General features: G+C 39.6%; 1 protein-coding gene across 17 annotated transcripts in view; it reads left to right on the forward strand.

Annotated features, from left to right (window-relative positions):
• mef2d (myocyte enhancer factor 2d) overlaps window positions 1-12,959 on the forward strand; it is a 103,195-nt gene that overhangs the window by 48,624 nt on the left and 41,612 nt on the right. For all 17 annotated transcript variants that reach the window (XM_080896949.1, XM_080896952.1, XM_080896951.1 and 14 more), the window contains one exon: window positions 738-941. In XM_080896949.1, coding sequence (XP_080753075.1) covers window positions 738-941 — 204 coding nt within the window. The remainder of the gene's footprint in view (window positions 1-737; window positions 942-12,959) is intronic.

The raw sequence follows: 12,959 nt of genomic DNA on the forward strand, positions 1-12,959 counted from the left end.
AGTTTCATCATGCCTTGTGTCTTATTTGCAGATTATAGGTTTTTTAAATTCTGGTGAACAGATTTTTTTTATTTATATCTATATGTTTTTATTCAAACACATTCAAAATGTGTTGTATTTCAAGCTGAAATAACAAAATCCCTTTCACTTGCTTCATTTATTTTATTTATTATTTGTAAAAAAAAAAAAATGCTGAGTAGAACTTGTGTGCACCGCCTGCATCCTTTTCAAAATATTGGCTTTAGTTTAGGTTTAGTATCCAGTTTGTCTTAGCGTTAGTATGCGATTTGGGTTGAATGAAAGAAATATGGTTATCAGCATGTATTTTTCTTTCTTTTTTTCTGTAAATGGTTGCGACCTGTACATTTTGACATTTTAATTTCGTAAGTGAACATTACTCTAAACAGACCCTGAAGAAAATTTTCCTCTCGTGAAAATTGAAATAGATCTTTCACTAAAAATCTATAATCTGTGGCTTGTTGCCAGATCCACACTCTAGCTCCGTGGCCCACATCATCATTCAGGACCAAGAGACTCCATGAAAACCTTCTTGCCTTAGAACAAGAAATAAAATGTCAGAATATGTAGATAATGCCCTTGTTTTCATTTCAGTTTAACTTCATTAATAGAGTGTCGTTTATAATGTTATAAAATTACAATTGTTTTAGGGAACTATGAATAATTTTACTAAGATTGTGTTAGAGCTCTCTCAGCTCAGTTTTCGTTTTTGTCATCAGGTGACGTTCACCAAGAGGAAGTTTGGTTTGATGAAGAAGGCCTACGAGCTGAGCGTCCTGTGCGACTGCGAGATCGCTCTCATCATCTTTAACCACTCCAACAAGCTGTTCCAGTATGCCAGCACTGACATGGACAAGGTCTTGCTGAAGTACACCGAGTACAACGAGCCACACGAGAGCCGGACTAACGCTGACATTATCGAGGTAAAGCGTGGAGACGGGAGGGAGGGCAGTGGGTCAAACAGCAGGAAACAACTGCGTCTTTAACACCTCAAAATCTTTTTAACATCCTTAAAAGGTCCACTTTCCATTTGATTACCTTTATTTTAATTAATTAATACATTTATTTATTTTAGCAGATGCTAGGCTTAAAGTAATCTTGACCTAGATACACTTCCTGAACAAACTGTGTTGCCTTCTGTTGCAATAAGGCTTTGAGTATCATAGTTTATTGTACATCAAGTCATTAAAAGGGGAAGCTGGACATTTTCAGATGTGTATTGATTAACTTTCTTCCCAAGAATAAGATTAGAGATTGATATCACTGTCATGCCTGTTTACTTGTAGGCAGGTTAGAGGCAGAGGGTGATTAAGGTAGCTTAGCTTAAAAAAAAATCTGCTGATGTGATATATTACATCATGTTTAATCTATAAAGAAGCCAAAGTCACACTAACCTTCAGTGTTTGTAGCAATCTAACCTTCTTCTAAATTGTTATGCATTATAAATTAGGCTTTAAGAAACTGAAGTGGTTAAACACTGCATTTTTAGAGGTGTCATTACATTTTTTAAAAAACTTTTTATAACCCACTGTTCTTTCCTGAAATCCCTTGTTACTGAAAAGTAACTATATATTTTAGTATTTCTTTACTATTGCCCAGTTCAGAATTGTGGAGTCCAGTCAGTCCCAGTGCTGTTTATGGTTGGATTCTGGCTCGGTGCCTTTGAGCTTAATGGGAGTAGAGAGATAGGAACAGCTGGGCCTCCCCATCTTATCCCCCGCCCCCCTTAACACTCTGGCTTTGGTCGTATTGTTACCTGGAGACCTCTCTGACAACAACAACAAAACACCAACAAGCCAAAGGACAACGCCTAGAACCAGTTGGAAACCACTTCAGCATAAAATGCCCACCAGTTAGAGGAAGAAACTTCTGAGAAAAAAAATCTTTGTTCATTTACATATTTACTAGAAGAGAGGTCAACGGGTTAGGTCAGCAGAGAAAGTGTGAGGGCAGTCCGTCAGTTCCATTTTTATGTTTTTGTAATAGGAATCCATTTGCTTCCTAACGTCTTTCCTCCCTGTGGGAAAAGGCTTCGCTGGAGCTTGTCAGGCGAACATGGAACATATTCACATGCCTTGCTGACCCTTTTATACATAAGGACCCTCTTATGAATTCAACACGAGATGGTTAGGTATGATTCAGCGAGCCGTGTGCACTGCAGTACAGCACTTACGCTTCATATGGAGCGTTGACTTAAAGCTGGATCTCGCCTGGCTTTGAGGTTTTTTTTCTCACTGAATATTGCTGCAGGAGTTCACGATCAGTCAACCACAAACATTGTCAACATGCAGTCACCGCCATGGCTTTACTGTCATGTTGAATGCTCGGGCTAAATCGTATTTCAAACAACGCACAGCAAAACAGCAAGGTTTGAAAAAATGAGATGGCTAGCTCATGAATGGATTTAGGCCATTATTAGTTGGGCACTAGCATTACCTGATCTGTGTCAGCAGCAATTTCCCAATCTGAATTTTTTGTCAAATTGCCCTTATGATTTTGGAATAAAACCTTGTGTTGGCAATGGCCTGAGAACAACAACATAATAGAGTGGGAGTGATTCCCTCTTTTATCAGCTGCTTCTAAATTGCAGAACGTAGTCCTATAAAATTGAGATTGATACTACAGCAATAAATATTATTCGAACCTTTTGTTCTCCACTAGTTTTTGATTCACTACATTTATGAAGTAAGCGATACCAACCTGTGTCCCTGGAGTGATGAACTTTGACAGCAAATGATGAGTTTTATTTCCCTTTTTCAGGCTATTTCAAATACGTTATTGGAAGAAACCCACAGGCTGCAAACATTGTTTGATTCGATTTATGAAGCACTCAGAAGCTCATCTGACCTCTAACTGCTGCTTTAAGGCGTAATTCTTTTTCAAGTTCTCTCAAACTGTCCACAAACACCTAAATCAATGGCTAGCTACAGTTATGTGCTAAAGGTGTTTTTGAATGGAGAGCGCTATTTTCCATTGTAGGAACCTACCTGAAGGACTCATTGATTGAATTCAGGTCCTGGATCACAAAAGTCCCAGCTCTGGGTTTGCATCTGAGTATTCTCTGGCTGTGAGATTAAATCCTCTTTCCAACAGTTTTCCTGAGGAATTTCTGATTATAAAAAGCTTTTCAGACCAGAACTGTTGGGAAACCATTTTCCTTGAATACAAGAGAGGGTCATACTTGAAGCTTGAATTACTTCATATATAGCAGAAAGTAAATTCCACATTCAACTAGATCTGATTTCCATCTGTTTTTCTGTTGATGGGATCATTTGGTTCTCATCAGAAATGGCCAAAATAGCACTCTAAAATCACACATGGACAAAAAGGAATTTGCCAGCCTAGCTACATTAAGCCTAAAGAAAATGCAATGAATAACAGATTTATCTAATTTATTTCACAAAGGGGACTTTGTCTGAACATACTCCTAAACTTCCTGAGTTTTGGGATTTGTCATTATTGGTTATTATTTGGTTGTGTAGAGGCATGAAATCTTTGGGGCCTGAGCAGAATGCTCCTAAGGGGAATTTCATCCAATAAGGGCTTGCATTCAGTAATTGCTGAAATCTCAGTGAAAGTGTTGGTGAAGCAGTTTTGTGTTTGAGTGGGCTGAAGGTAAGACTGAGAGTTTGAGGCCATAATTTTCCCTTCACCTTTCTGTCTGTCAGTTTCTCTCTTCCTTCTACCCTTCCTGGCTTCGCTTCCTCGTAATCTCCTGATTCACTCGGTCACGACAGTTTTTCCCTTCTTTCTTGTCCTTCTCTTTCTGTCTGTCTCAGAGTGTCAGCAGTAAAGCCTTTCTGTAGGCTGTATCTTCAGCTGCAGATGGCTCTTAAGTGTGTGTGTGTGTGTGTGTGTGTGTGTGTGTGTGTGTGTGTGTGTGTGTGTGTGTGTGTGTGTGTGTGTGTGTGTGTGTGTGTGTGTGTGTGTGTGTGTGTGTGTGTGTGTGTGTGGGCGTTGGGCTGCTCCGGGCCACATCAGCTCAAGCTCCACTGGCTCTGTTTGTGTGCGTACATGTGTTTGTGTTTTCGAGTGTGCCACTCTGTCTCATTCTGTCTCTTTTTGTGTGTTCATTAGTGTGTGTGTATCTATGTTTGAGTGTGTATGTGTGTATGCATAAGTCCACCTCTTTCTGTTTGCACGCTCTGCAGTGGCCCATGAGAACGCCTCATACAATATTCAGGCTTGGTGAGCCTCTTGGTTGTGTCAGCTTCTGTGTGTGTGTTTGTGTGTGTGTGTGTCCTACATGGGAGCTTCCTGCCTATACCGGCCTTTATACTGCCTGCCACCCATTCTCTTAATAAGTCAGGAGGCATTAAGCAACATTCGCCAGCATTTGTCCTCAACTGTCCCCTTCCACAGATGTACTGCATTAAACACCACCTTGTTGGGCAGGTATCAGTGTCGTTTGCCCCTGACATTTTCCATGAATTCTTGCTATTTCACATTACCAGTAGAGTAGCATGAGTCATTTCAGTATTAAAAATAAAACCCTCAGAACCTTGTTCAGAATACGTTATATAGTGTACTGCTAATAGCTGCACAAAATAGCAATTAAGTAAAACTGCAGCTTATTTAAATGTGTCTTTGTCACTTTTTGTATGGGAAACCTAAATCTCCAAGGTAATGAGTAAATACAACCATTGCATAAACGTAGTGGAGGGAAATGTGTAATATTTAGCTCCAAAACAGGTTGTTGAAAAGCAGAACCATTGACAGCTGTTAAGGAGCTGATATTCTGCATTAGCTGGAAATTGGAAAACATTTGGCTGACAAAACATTTGAAAAAAAAAAGATGATGCAACACAGTGGTAAACATGCCCCTGGTCCTACGTTTTTAAAGCATTTTTGCTGGCATAAAATTCAAAATGAACATCACTGACAATAGCATTTCTCAGTTTAGTTTAGTTTTTACTTTTTTAAATCACTTACAGGCTTTTAATCATTTGCAAATCATTGAATTTTGTTTCACACAGTGTAATCACCTTTTTGGAAGCAGAGTTATTGTAAACATTTGTCTGTAACGAACAGTGTATTTGTTGGGGACTTGTTGGCAGATAAATACACGCTGGGTGCTCAAGTTAGGAATGTCCATGTAGAATTTGGTCAAAAGAAAGTACTCAACAGTGTCTGTGTTTGTGGCAATGAAAGGAAAAGTTCCCCAGTACAAATGTGTGGTTTGCTGAAAGTTTTTGGATAAACAATGGAGCTTTGTGACACAGCGAAATAAGATAGATCTGGCTTTGGATGCCCTCAAAGTACTTGTTACTAGAATAAATATAGTGTTGGTTGTTGACTGTAACAAAAATAAAGAAGATCATCACATGTATCCTTTTAATAACTCAGTTTTGACTAAGATTTCATTAGATATTTTCTTGGCAAGTTATAAGGGACAAGAGCCCAATGTCTTTACTTCTCTGAAGGGCTCTTACTGTGAAACACTAGCAGGAATTATTTAGTTTTATTAAATAATTGCTGTAAAGAAATGCAGAAAATTTGCAAAGTAAAAATGACCTAAATCTGTTAACATGTTCTTGTCCAAAAGAGAACCGCCGTTTAAACAGCTTGAACAGACTTGTGAATATTGTAAAATACTTTTTATCTCCATGTGCAATAAATGATAATTATCATTTTGTACATTTTGTACATTTAAATGCCGCAACTGTGACTGGACGTGCGTTACAGAAATGCTAGACATAGAGGGTGAGGGGCTTTCAGTGGCGCCCTGTACAGTCGAACAGTCAGTGTGACAAGATTGGCGAATTATACAATAATTATTAAAGATTATCTGCACTGGCACATGGTGTAACATCGCTGGTCAAGGACAGAGCTGAGACATACCGAGTGACGGAGCGCGAGAGTGAGGGAGAGGGAGAAGAGAGAGGGGATAATTGGATAGTCTCAAAATGTGCCCATTTGCTGCTCTGCCTCTGCAAGTGCTTTTGAGTATAAATTATGAAGTGTGGATATAGTCACGCAGGCACACGCAAACTGATACGTGCACGTGCGTACACAGTCTATGCTTCGTGTATGTTGCTCTGTCTATGCTGTACATGCATGCACCTCTGGGCCTAAATGCCTAGATGCACTTAAGTTCATATTGAGGTGTGTATATGGGTGTGGGTGTGTGGACTCTATTCATCACACAGTTAGACATTCCTTCACTTCAGTGCAAGCTTGAGAGGCTGTGCATATGCACACACAGCCTCTCTCTGAGATGCACGTGCTGCTTGAAAGTGTGTGTGGGCAGCCTGCCTCTCCTGTCAGAATGTGTTAATCCGCTTGACTGCAGATCCCAATCAGGGCAAAGAAGGGAAGTGAGCGAGAGACAGAGGGAACACAAGCGAGCGCAATGCTAAAAGAGTGGGGATGAATAGCTGAGGAGAGAAAGCAAGATGGGCGGAGAAGGGGGATGCCCTTTTTCCTTTAAGCGGCTCAGGGAAGACAGATCTCACCAAGAGCTTCAATGCTCGTGCTTAAGGACTTTGGGCACCGCCCTGATCCTCCTGGGCTGCAGCCAGGGGAGACTCACATATTGCGAAACATTACTTGTCAGTATTTTCCTACTAAGCAACAGATTGAGTTTGTTGCTACAATAGCCCATAGCGCTTCAAACAAATAGTATACAACCCCAGATTACCCCACTTAGTGCACAGTGAGAAATTCACCCCTCTGCAGAGTTGCATGCCCACTTCTCCTCTGACGTCCTCTCGCAGAAAGCTGATGCCTGTGTTGTCCCGTAGATGCTCCTCATATAATCCTTCTTTGCTGTCTGAACTCTGTGGTCCTCCTGCTAAGACCTGCCATGCCCAAGGTCCTAATCTGGAGTAGAAGGGGTCATAGGAAGGTTTATTGGTGCTTACATTAGTGGTCACCACTCTTACTGGGATTTGTTTCTTCCAAGTTTCTGAATCACAAAACTTGTGTGAAAGGCCCAAAGCTCAACCATAATTAGGATTTTTGGATTTATTTATTTGTTTTACGTTACAAGTAGAATTGTAATGCGTTCTCCCTTTTAAATTAGATTTTTTTTGGGGGTTTGTGACCTGATACATTCACACAACTTGATTTGAAACCAAGATATAAACTTGTCTTATGTTTAGTCATTGCCTCAAAATTATTCAAATTTATTTCTTATTATTACTTCACTGTTTTTTGCAGTTGAACTTCAAGGTTAAGGAATGCAATACAATGCCTTCAGTTATGGTCAGTATTATACCACACATTCACAGCATTGTGTTCAGAACAGAGATCCTGACCTTATGAAATAATTAACAGCCCTGTGCTGAAAAGGGGCCAAGATTTCATTAAAACAATATTAAGTACTGGAAGTCCTTGATTATAAAATATGTGACTCACTCCCAGAATGAGGCGTGTTATGGAGATTCTGAATGAGGAACACGTACTCCTAGAGGGCAGAAAAATAGGCTTCGAAATATTTTGTTTAGTTGTCATTAGTGTAGGCGGTCATATATCAATAAGACTGATTGGCTTACAGGTCATCTGTAGTTGATGTAGGGCATCATGCACGATCAGCTTCCTCTGATACATAGCAAACCATCCAGAGGCCTCTTGAGGGCTAAGTGAGAGAAGTCCATTATTTTCATGGACAAATAATTCCAGTGAGAGCTGGAGGGGTAATGGCTGTTTATGCAGTGATGGTTTTTAATAAACTAAATGGTTAGAAATTAAAGGAAGTCTACAAGTCATAAACTAAACTTTGTCCAAATGTTTAAATGATTATTCCAACCTAACTTCCTGAATTTTATACTTTAATTAGAAAAAAACCCACTTACTTAGACCATCACAATGCATAACATATAGTTGAGTTTTCATTTACATTTTCATGTTAAATGCGCTTTTGACCCTGAAATTAATGCATAATTAATACTTCACACAGGGGAGCACTAGGAACAGGAAGCATAATTAATCTAAATACAAAAGTGACAGAGAGCAGGACGAGGAAATGCATTTACGTTCTTTTCTGTTTTATTTTATTTTATTTATTGATTTTCTGTTTTAACAAGGCGTTCAAAAAAATACATTCTGAACCCACACGATAGCGAGTGTGTGTTTTTTTTTTTTTTTTTTTTTTTTTTTTTGTTTTTTGTTTTTTGGTTTTTTGTGGGCAGCGAGGACATGACTTCCTCACGTCTCACGGCTTGGCAGGTTACTGACATGAGAAAAAACAAGTGCTGATCTATAATACAACATCTGAGGAGCCTGGCAGCCACTGCTGTGCTGAGACTGTGGATACGATGCCCCAAATGACTGACTGTAGGGGGCTGCATGCGTGAGAGAGGGAGAGACTTTCTTCTGCATTTCTGTATTTGACAAGCCACAATGGGAGGTGACATTACAGTTTGCTTTGCACTTACCAGGCCTAGACAGCAGGGACTCTGCCTGCTACCTAAGTACTTTTGGGACCATATAACCTGCACCGTCATAGTCCAAAAGAAAGCCTAACAATAAACAGCACATACTGTACCGGGCAAATAAAAGTGTTAGACAGTGAGATTAGAAAACTATAATAATCAGTTAAAGGAAAGATTTTTACATGTCTCTGTTAATATTCTGTTTATCCTTCATGATCATGTTTGTCACTAAAACATCCCTTCCTAATATCAAATCAAATCAAATCACTTTTATTGTCACATCACATGTGCAGGCACACTGGCACAGCACATGCGAGTGAAATTCTTGTGTGCGAGCCCCACAAGCAACAGAGATGTGCAAACACAACAACACAAACGAGCAAAATACAAGAATGGCCAACCTGAAACTAATAAATATATGTACAATATATAATAGTGTATGCATTTCTGGATGTGTATACTAAATATTTTCCTCTGTGTGTGTGTGTGTGTGTGTGTGTGTGTGTGTGTGTGTGTGTGTGTGTGTGTGTGTGTGTGTGTGTGTGTGTACACATTTTTACAAATTAAATAGTAAAAAAAATAAAATATAATAATAATAATAATAATAATAATAATAATAATAATAATAATAATAATAATAATAATAATAATAAAAAAAAATATATAAAATATACAGAGTTGAATATGTGCAAAACAAGTGGCATTTATATACAGTGTGGAGTGCATAATGTTGAAATATACTTCTGTTAGAAGTGATGAAGAACAAAATCCAGTCTTTGGTTCCTGAATAGATTTCAAAATTCATCCAGTCAAGTGGCCACCTTCCTTTTACATAGATTTTGATTCTGTGCTGACCTGCAGCGCAGCAACACTAAGTCAAAGTGGGGAATTTGGTACTCGTATGTAAAGTAAATGCCACTTTAGAAGTCAGTTGTATTTTTATCTGTCTTATTTGCCTTCATAGCACTGAAATCGGTTTGTAATTCTCAGATAAATTTTTCTAATGAGGAGTGATCAGTGGCCTTATGAACACCAGACAATAGTTTGGTGACTCACATCCTTTAACTTTAGTTAAAGTACAGTACAAATCAGTGATTAGTCCGACCCTCCTTTGTTCTTAAAGCAGTTGTGATTGTTCCAGTTGTTTTGGAGGACTGGCCAAAGTTTCTGTGGATTACAGCTGATTCCAAGTTAACTTGATGATGTTGAAATTAGGTTTGTGTAGAGGTTACGCTATCAGTTGCAAGACTCTTTGTTCTTCTTGATAACAAAGATAGGTTTCATGGTCTTTTTGCCATGTTGAACAATTACTTTATCATAGATAAGAATTTAAACATCTAAAGTGGCTAAACAGGAAAACTGTGCAAGCGGTGCTGTTCGGCAGTTTCATATCTGGGCCTTCCCACCTCCCAAAGTGTCCTTGGGCAAGTCACAGAGCCCAGAGTTGCTTTCAGAGGCAGTGTGTGTATCTCTTAAACTTATACATGGCTAGATATGGTGACACCCAAACACACATGTATGTTTTAGGTAAAGGTCTGTTTTTCTGGCACCTTCCAAATGAATGTGACGATAAAGCTGATAGAGGCAAAAGTGAGAAAAATAAAAGGAAATGCAAAAAACCAGGAAGGGAACCTGATACACTCAAAGTATTATTGCCACTGTTATCAAACGTCAAATACTGACACTATGCATGCAGTCGTACAGTGACTTTCACTCACGACTTAGACACATAGAGGCTTCAAACACATTTTCAGAGTAAGGGATAAAAGGTTGGAGCAGGAAAGAGAGAGGAAAAGGGAAGGAAATTATGATGGGAAAAGCTCTGGGAACAAGAGACAGGGCAAAAGAGGAATGGAAAAGAAACTGAAACAGAGGAGAGAATGAAGGTTGATGAGAGGAAATGAGCGACTGGGGAGTATTGCGTATGGAGACATTTCAAGGAAGCAATGGCGAGAGATGTTAAGGGTGGAAAAACACAGAAGGACAAGTGCGAGAGTTTGCACTTGCACTGTGAGCGAGCGAGAGCTACGTTAAAGGTGGTGGGCTGAGAGATGAGAGGCCGAGAGAAAGACAAAAAGAGACAGGACAAAGCAGCAGCAGCGTTTCATGGAGAGCTGGAAACAGAGGGCGGGCGGACAGGCGGGTGGGCGAACGAGCGAGCCAGAGGGGAACGAAGAGAGTGAGGTGGGGGCGGGGCTTGCGAGCAGTCATAGCCAGTTAGAGGCTGGCGTGGTGCTCTGCAGGGTGAATCTTACCCTGGCAACACAATAGAGCGAGAGAGCGAGAGGGAAAGTGGGAGAGAGGGAGACAGCGGACAGGTGAACAGATGGCTGACTGAGAGACAAGCTGATCAGTGCACAACAGAGGGGTGTGTGTGAGTGTGAGCGAAAGAGAGAATGTGAATGTAATGCAATGTAACACAAAATGTTCAGTCTGAGAGAGAGTGGGAAAACAAACAAAGAAAGTGAGAGCGAGTGAGAGAGGGGGAAAGATGCCCATGTTTACACTGTAATGTTCACAAAATATCAGTGGAGTTTACATGAGAGAAAGACAGAGAGGCAAGCCTGTGATGTCCAAAAAATATCAAGTGTGTGTGAAAGCAAGTAGAGACAGTGTGAGAAGGAAGCCTACTGTACGTCTGTTTGCATCCATATGTCAGTGTGTCCATTAGGATTGTTGCTTTTTATATGAATTTGAAAGTGTCAGATGGAGAGGAAACAAAGGAATATTTGACCAGTGGTAATCCGTTCAGATTTTTGATTTATGGGTCGGGCGTTTTGTACTTCAGTGGAACTGAAATGCAGTGTCATTCTGACCTTATTCCATGGCCTGCTTCTTTGGCAGAAAATAGAGTAAGCTAGCAATCTCAGTGGATAATTACGGCCTCAAATTAGGAAAAGCAATAAGCAGAAGCATTTAGACTTCAGTACTACGTGCTGAAGAAGTTACAGATGAAGGTAAGTTTGTATGCCAACTAACTGGTGAATCTATTGCCACGATGGCATAAAGACAATGAAAATGAATGAACACTGTCCTTATTGGAAGCATTAGTGGAAGCATTGTAAGAAATGTTTTTATTGTCCTTTGGGGGAAATGATGTTTGTGTCAGAGTTAATAACACATGGCGCCTTAATAGCATATGCATGATAGCTGCATCTTTATGACAAATAATGCCAGATTTAATCAAGTACAGAAATTCAAATGGGACGATTTTAAGAAGATCGAGGGCATTTAGGGAATTTTGTCCAAACCCCAAAGACAGTTGCATGTTTGGTCTTATTGTCATTATTTTTGTTCTTATTATTAAAAAAAAAAAAAAAAAGTATATGATCACCAAATCCATTTGTATTTTGGCCCTGTTCATCATATCAACTCTAATGAGGACTGATATTTGACGACGTTTTGGTCGCAGATCTATGAAAGTAGGATCAAGGTTTAATTGAACTAAAGCTTAAATTGAAGGAGATTAATTTTTTGGTTGGTGTAACCATCTACCTTTTAAATTAGGCTTAGGAAATGCAAAACTGGAACTTTGTCTCTCCTCACAAGTATCAAAGTACAAATGTGTGTCACTACATGTGAACAGTGCACCAACATGGCTCCAGTGTCATCACAGTTTTGTTTGCAGGCTCTTTATCTCTTTGTGTCCTGACAGTCAGGGCAGGAGGTCCACGCTTCTATCACGTCCTCCACACAGCCCTCTGTCACATGCCGTCATTTTCAAGTTGAAAGTTGTTCTATTTTTATTTATTTTATGTAGTTCTTTTATTCTCTCAATTTTTAGGTCAGTGCGCACACACATCTGCTTCAGCAGAGTGTGTTTTCTATGAACTGTGCACAACAAAGCGCATGGTGGCTGCTCCTGTGTGTGAAATTTACATTAAGCTGCAGATCAGAGCCCTTACTTGTTCTGGTGAGAGTTAACAGCTGAATCAGGAGACTGTCTCCATGTTGGAACAAATCTTTCTAATAACCCGTTTCTGTGGGTAGATAAAAAAGCAGCTTTGACACTGCGATAATAATAATGGCTTTGGTTTTTAATGAGATTCATATCAAAGAGCAGTATTGTTATTAACACTGAAAGTCTTTTTACCCTTACATCCAAATGGCATCATTACCCTCTTGCCCTCACCTGTTTTTAGGATTTCAGGCTAATACATCAAAAATGAAAAGAATCTCTGTCTCTTCCTCCTCGGGGTTTAGTCTGGAGCTCTCGATACAACGACTTCCCGCCAGCTTCACTTTAGAGGCTGAATTGCATGCAGTTGAATCATTCTCACTTAACAATGATTGTGTGCTGTGCACTCATGTAACACATGGTTAGGTTTTAATCAGACCGCCACTAGACTATAGTCGCACCTGACACGGCAAGTGCTTGTTAATTAAAGAAAGTAAAGGGTGCATGAGATATTGAATATAATATCTGTTGGGTGATACATGTAACAGTGCCCTGCATTATATGTTGTGTGTAATTGAATGTCAAAAGATGCCAGTGGTTTTATTTGTTTTACATACTGAACTACAAATTAGGTAGACTACATGTTTTTGTTCAACCCCCAAATTACA

The sequence above is a fragment of the Rhamphochromis sp. 'chilingali' genome (assembly GCF_963969265.1).
Source record: "Rhamphochromis sp. 'chilingali' genome assembly, chromosome: 11".
Classification (NCBI taxonomy): domain Eukaryota; kingdom Metazoa; phylum Chordata; class Actinopteri; order Cichliformes; family Cichlidae; genus Rhamphochromis; species Rhamphochromis sp. 'chilingali'.